Below are 6,821 nucleotides of genomic sequence, written 5' to 3'. Positions count from 1 at the left end.
GAAGGCCGATTAGTGTTCCCAGGCAGCACATTGGGCGACTACATCATCTGGCCCTCTTCCTCTAAGGCAAGACTCGCTCCGCCTGCTAATTCTCCAACCCTCAATTCTTTGCAATATGAATTCAATTCATTGTAACTATGTTTCTCTGTATTATAAGAAAAACGATCAGGGTTTTATGGGAAACCTTCGTAACGGCTTCCCAGTCGAACCCTGCTTTGCTTACAATTCCCCATATCTGTCCCTCTCTTGAAACGCTTCAATCTGGATTCACAACCGATGATTTTTGTTATTTGATGCAGTTTTCAAGCGCAAATTAGATTGTGCCTGGAAATTATTCTGGGTAATTACGAGGAAATTCTTTAACGCCTTCACGTCACAATATGAGCATCGAGCCGTTTAACAGGTTTGTCTCTTTTTACTGCAGAAACGGCGCAATAGATGGTATATAAATGCTGGGTTAATTAGTTTTCCTGTTTTATCATTTATGTCTTCAGTTTTGAAATTGAAAATGGACAAAAATAACAGGTTGGTGAAGCTTACAGCTCGAGCTTTTTATGATAATGTGACAACGAAAGGAGATAACCAGCCAAAGATGGGTCGTGGTGATAATAGAGGGGTCGCTGTTGTAGTTCTTGATGCTCTTACAAGGTGATGTTTCCTTATTAGTCTCTTGGAAGCAACTAAAAATGGTTTTCTTTTCAATAACAAGGGCATAAAGAAAGGGGTAAAGATGGTTTTGTTTGTAAGAGAAATGAAAGGTAGCATTGAAGTTTCCCTTTTAAGTGCAATCAAGACATATTGAATTGAAAATATAATTTTTTGATCCATTTTCATTATTTAAATATGAATGGCAGAAGAGAATTTTCGGTAAACTTGTGAACTTTTCTGGAAATAAAGCACATTTAGAAGCACTGAAAAATGAGAATCTTGGAATTTGAAATGTGAGGCATTGGAGAATATTTTATAATTTGTATAATATAGTGAGACTGAAGCGTTAGACTATGATGAGAACTTTGGTAAGTGTTTTTTTATCAGTTCAACTAGAAGTTTGTCATAGACAATTAGTAGTAACTAGTATGATATATTTGGCTATGTCGTGATGCCTAATATTATATATATTCAAGGATAGTTTCCTGTTGCAGGCTAAATATGCCTGCTTGTTTGTGCTGTTCCTGCCCTCGCTTACAATTTGCTAGTCGCATTTTTCTGTTATTACAATTCACATTTTTTTGCTTTCATTTCTAGGAGACAATGGGTTAGGGAAGAAGATTTAGCAAAGGAGTTGAAACTACATTCAAAGCAACTTCGGAGGACTCTACGGCTATTTGAGGAAGAAAAAATAATCACACGAGATCATAGGAAAGAGGTCAAATCTGATATTGTCCACTTTTCTCTTCCCCTATACTCATGTTTCTAAGTTACATCTGCTTAGTTTTTTATATGTAAGGTTTTCTGTGTATTTTTTTCTGAATCATCCCCGTCTTTTTACCTATTAACGATTAACCATCATACTAAGCATATCAAATGCTTGAATCTTACTTTCTTTTATGTAGTTTTCTGTTTAAGATGTACCTTATTTTTGCATAGAATTGAGGCATAGTGGTGGTCTTAATGGCCATCTGGTTTCCATTTATTTTTAAAAGGTTTATTTGTCCATTAAGAGTTGTGAACAAATTCTTAGTTTATTGATTTGCTTGCATTCTGACGTTTGATTTGGTTACAGACGGCTAAAGGAGCAAAGATATATAGTGCTGCAGTTGCAGCAACCGTTGATGGTCAACCAGGAGGGAAAGAGGGAGAGGAGAAGGTTAAATTACACACTCACTCTTACTGTTGTCTGGATTATGCACAGGTAGCTATTTTATTTCTTCCTTTTCTTTGCATTCTCCAATTGTGATATGCATGTTTGGCTTCTGACTCTGAAAATCTCTGAAGCAATGTGTTCTGTAGATATATGATGTTGTTAGGTATAGATTGCACCGTATGAAGAAGAAACTAAAGGATGAACTTGAGGACAAGAATACTGTTCAGGAGTATGTGTGCCCTGGCTGTGGGAAAAGGTTTCTGACACTGCCTTTCCTTCCTCCTCTTTTCTTCTTTCCCAGGGTTATTTGAGATGCTTATAGGACTGTTCAATTTGTAATTTTGAAAAATTTATGGTTTCGTGTATATCATGTTTTCAGATACAATGCTTTAGACGCATTGCGATTGATTTCCTTGGAGGATGATTATTTTCATTGTGAAAGATGTAACGGAGAATTGGTGGCAGAGAGTGACAAGTTAGCAGCACAAGATGTAGGAGAGGGAGATGACAAAGCAAGACGACGGCGTCGTGAAAAATTGAAGGATTTGCTTCAGAAAATGGATGTATGTTTTCTTTTAAAGTTCCTTTTCATTACCTTATTTTGCATATTCTTTTCTAGTTAATATATCACATGAATCTACTGACATGACAAAGTAAATCTCTTTACAAGAAAACAAAATTCGTAGCATGTTCACGGATTTTAAATAAAATTTATATTGTGAAATGATGTCATCCGCATATGATTCGTTTATACTTGCTGTAGTTGTTTTTGATGTCATTAGAGTTGATTACAGGTTGAATTATTAACTTTGGGTCAAACCTCATGAGGTCCTCTTATATTCAGCTTAATTCTTTGTCCTTGGCTTCCAAATGTCAATGAATCTAGTGCTTCATGCAAATTCTTCTTGAAAGGGAAAAAAGGGAACTTATTATCAAAATTCTTCTTGGAAGGGGAAAAAAGGCAGTTAATTTTCAAAATTCTTGATTTTATGATATGTAGAGGCTATTGAATTAATTTTCAAAATTCTTGATTTTATGATATGTAGAGGCTATTGAATTTGAAATGTTTGTGGCTCTAGAAAAACAAAGTTTGAAGACAATTTTTTTCTTAGTTTAATGTCATTCCTATAAGGTCAACTTACTCATCTAGTATATCACCTTTTATTTATTGCTGTCAACTTGATTTTATTATAAAACAGTGAGTAAAATTTAATCTATTGATAAATGTGCTCCTATCAAAGAATCAAAAGAAATTTAATCCAAACATTGATGTTCAGTACATCATGAAGAGGTTGGGGAAAATGATCACAAAATTGCCATGTCCTCAGATAGCTCATCTCTTTCACCGTATCAAAATTTCTGTATTAAATGGCAGTGACAACGAATTTTGATCATCACCTGAATCCTTTCCAACTCCATTGTATTTAACTTATTTGTTTTAAGGTACATGTTCAAAGAAATATGCAAAGCAAATGTTGCTTTCATTCTTTTCATTGTCTTTGGATGCCATTTTAAGAGTAAACAATGAAATGACTGCAGGTACAACTTAAACCGTTAATTGAACAACTCAACAGGGTAAAAGATATGCCTATTCCAGAATTTGGAACTCTCCAAGCATGGGAAGCTCGAGCAGGTGCTGCTGGGCGTGGTTTTGGTGATGCCAGTTCTAATGATCCTTCAAAAGCTCAGGGTTATGGTGGAACACCCATGCCATTTCTTGGGGAGACAAAGGTAAGATTTTCTTTAACTGTTTTTGCCTTTGTTGTCTACTATGAAGTGCAGCTGCTTAAAATTTATTAATAATTATGTAGTATTGATGCTAAACTTTGGCATATTACTTGCGTAAATTATTGTTACTTTAATTTTCTAGACATTTTCGTTCTTTGAATGAGTATTTGCTGGTCATGTTTCCATATTTTTGGAAGTTCAAATTTGATCAGAACTTTAAGGCATTGTTAGTTTATCTAAAGGCGCTGGAGTTTGGATTTTCTGTTATTATTTTTTACAAGAGATTTGCCTCAACAGTGTTGAGCATGCCATTTCTTAACTTCAAGTATTGGATATTCTACCATCAAGTTGGATTGTTATTAAAGCTTTTTTCCCCTTGACAGGTTGAAGTTGCTTTTTCTGGTCTTGATAGCAAGGAAGATGTCAAAACCGAAAGTGCAAGCACATCCTTGAAAGTTTTGCCACCTTGGATGATAAAGCAAGGAATGAACCTGACAAAGGAACAACGTGGAGAGGTCAAGCAGGAGGATTCAAAGACGGATGGCAGTTCAACACAACCAGATTTTAAAGATGACAAAAAGTTGGCCGCAGAAAATGATGATAAGAAGAATATACAGGTATGTACAATTAGATGGATTATTATTCTTTCCTTCATCTTGTCTATGCCATATAGTTCTTTGACTCATTTTTCTTTTGCTTTTCCTGTCTTAGAAGTTTTAAATTTACAAGAATTGACATTCTTTTTCTCCCCATTTTATATTGGAAGGACGAGTATCTTAAAGCTTATTATGCTGCTCTGTATAAGAAACAACAAGAACTAGAAGAAGTCGCTAATAAACAAGACGAATTGTCAGATATTCCTCTGGAAACTGGTCTTTCTGACTCTTCCGAACGACAAGTTGGCATGAAAGCTAAACGTGAAGATGATGATGAGGCAGATGATGATATTAATTGGGAAGAAGATCTCATTGCAGGTAGGCACTGGTTTTTATTTTTCATTCAGAGTATAACTTGGTTTCTCTTTGATGACCATGAAAACTGTTCAAAATTAAATGTTCAAAATTTCTTAAGATTTTCAAATGCTTGGTTTTTCTTTCATGTCACTAAAGATTTTAAAAAATATATTTAATATGTAAACAAGCTATGAAAAACCTTGCAAGGGAACTTACTCATGAATCAAGTTAATGCAACTACTTTAATGTTTTATCTATCATTGTGTTTGATCTTGGACCATCAATAATGATTTTCTTCCCGAGTTTGGCTGTTCTATGGATTCAATTACCTCTATCATGTAAAGTATTACTTTCGGAAATTTTGTTCTTATTTGTAGCGACAAGTATATGTCTCATGATCAAGGATTTTAGAGACCTTTTGCTAATAAGCAAGTTGATACAAGTTCAATATTCATTCACCATGTATCTTATTGATAATTACAAGTTCATTATGATTATGATGTTGGTGTTTTCCTAAATAAATATCTTCATATGGTTTCAGGCAATACAACCGATGATTTCAAGGTCAATGACCTGAATGATGAAGCGGAAGCATCTGGCGGCGGTGATGATGATGATGATATAGATTGGGAGGAAGGCTGAGAGAATGCATACACATAAATGGTTCAAAATACATTGATCTCCCCAGCATTACTTCGCAATGGTAACCGATAGTGTAAACATCGGTCCCTATTATTCATTTCTTCTTAAGCTACTTCAAGATCTGAAGTCCCTGCAACTGCTTATTGGTATTAGTTTCATTTTTTTTCATCCCTTGACTCTGTTCCAACAGTTGCAGTGGGAAAATAAGTTGATTTTGGTGGTTTTGAAAATGGATTTTGACAAGCTAGCATTGTGTACTAAACTGTAGACAAAAGCAAGTGGTGTTTAGCAAATACATTTGAACATATAATTTTTGTGTCAGTTTTTTTTATTTGATGTAGCTTGTGCTTAACCAAGAAAATCAAAAGTGTTAATTTGTATATCGTCGCTCAGACATGGATTGAGGGAAGACCAAGTGGCGACAATCACCACCTCTAAAATTTTCAAATTATCATATTTTTAGATATTTTTTATATTTTATATTAAAGCGTAATTATAAAATAAGTACTTAAATTATAGTATTTTTCACAAATAGGTGTCTAAATTATTTTTTGAATGATCATAGTGCCTAACGTTACAAACGTTATCACTTTAGGTGCTCGGTCGTAAACAACGTTGATTTACTTTCGTCAAGTGATACGTGTCACATTCTGGTAACTTGGAAATTTATTTATTTTTTAAAAAATTAAAAAAATTATATTTATAAAATACCTTAATTTTTATTAAATTACAAAAAAATCCCAAAATCCCTATGTAACACCCAAATCCGATCTGACCGAAGTCTAACGGATTTAGATATTACACGGGACTACCAGGGTGGCTAACCAAAAAAATTTCTTTAAAAACATTTAAAATTCATAAATTAAAGCGTCCAATCGAGTGATGAAATAGACAAAATAATTAAGTTTACGGAATGGAGAGCTCCCAAAAATAAATTTCAAATACAAATAAGTCATCAAGAGTTACGACTCGATTTAGACAAAGGGTTCATGAAATACATGCCCACTAAGAAAATCAAGACGTATTATGCAGTATGTTGATATCCGAAATCCCACAGTCTAGCGACAAGATCTCGAACCATCATCTATTGACATGCGAACGAAAATAATTCTGAACGCTGAGCTATGAGCCCAATGCCAAATAAACAACTCTACTATACCACATGCATCCATTAGCCACGAATGCTTAACAGGTTAAGTCATGTTGCAACGAATGCACTGAGCATAAATCATAGCAAAGTCTCGAGCACCAACACAACATATAAGTACGTATTATGGTATTTTCATCTTATCACGGAAGTGCCATAGCACTAATACTAAAGTACCTTAGTAATGATTCCAAAGTGCCTTAGCACTGATGGAGATAATTTGGATATCTCTATTCTCAATCATAATTCGAACATGCTTACGTTCAAGTGATTTGGATGTCCTCGTCGTTTCCCGAGTGACAAACAAAGGCTAGTATTATGCCACATTAATATTTTTTCTCGTTTTAACGATTATTATTGATATTCTCAATTTTAGTCTTATTAAAGAAGTCTCGATGCCTTCTTAACCCCATTTTCAAGCTCTTGAAACTAATTGAGTTTTCTACCCAAACTAGGATGATCGTTTCAATATTGGGCCTGGTAATATTGATATTGGCATTGTGGTATCGATATTGCCCCAAGTATCGATACCAAAATTAGCTTCAAT

The 6,821-nt window shown here is 34.4% G+C and overlaps 1 protein-coding gene across 1 annotated transcript; it reads left to right on the top strand.

Moving 5' to 3' along the window:
- The first annotated feature begins 262 nt into the window (after window positions 1–262).
- On the top strand, window positions 263–5,164 carry LOC120171153 (transcription initiation factor IIE subunit alpha-like). The gene is made up of 10 exons (XM_039178927.1): window positions 263–403; window positions 526–648; window positions 1,246–1,366; window positions 1,724–1,852; window positions 1,951–2,060; window positions 2,184–2,367; window positions 3,344–3,535; window positions 3,916–4,149; window positions 4,299–4,506; window positions 5,021–5,164. The coding sequence occupies exons 1-10, from the start codon at window positions 381–383 to the stop codon at window positions 5,125–5,127; spliced, it is 1,431 nt and encodes a 476-aa protein (XP_039034858.1). The 5' UTR covers window positions 263–380; the 3' UTR covers window positions 5,128–5,164.
- The last annotated feature ends 1,657 nt before the right edge of the window (window positions 5,165–6,821 follow it).

The sequence above is a fragment of the Hibiscus syriacus genome, unplaced genomic scaffold (genome assembly GCF_006381635.1).
Source record: "Hibiscus syriacus cultivar Baekdansim isolate YM2019G1 unplaced genomic scaffold, ASM638163v2 tig00111812_pilon, whole genome shotgun sequence".
Taxonomy (NCBI): domain Eukaryota; kingdom Viridiplantae; phylum Streptophyta; class Magnoliopsida; order Malvales; family Malvaceae; genus Hibiscus; species Hibiscus syriacus.
Note: the sequence above shows the minus strand (reverse complement) of the source record. Positions and strands in the feature narration are given on the sequence as shown.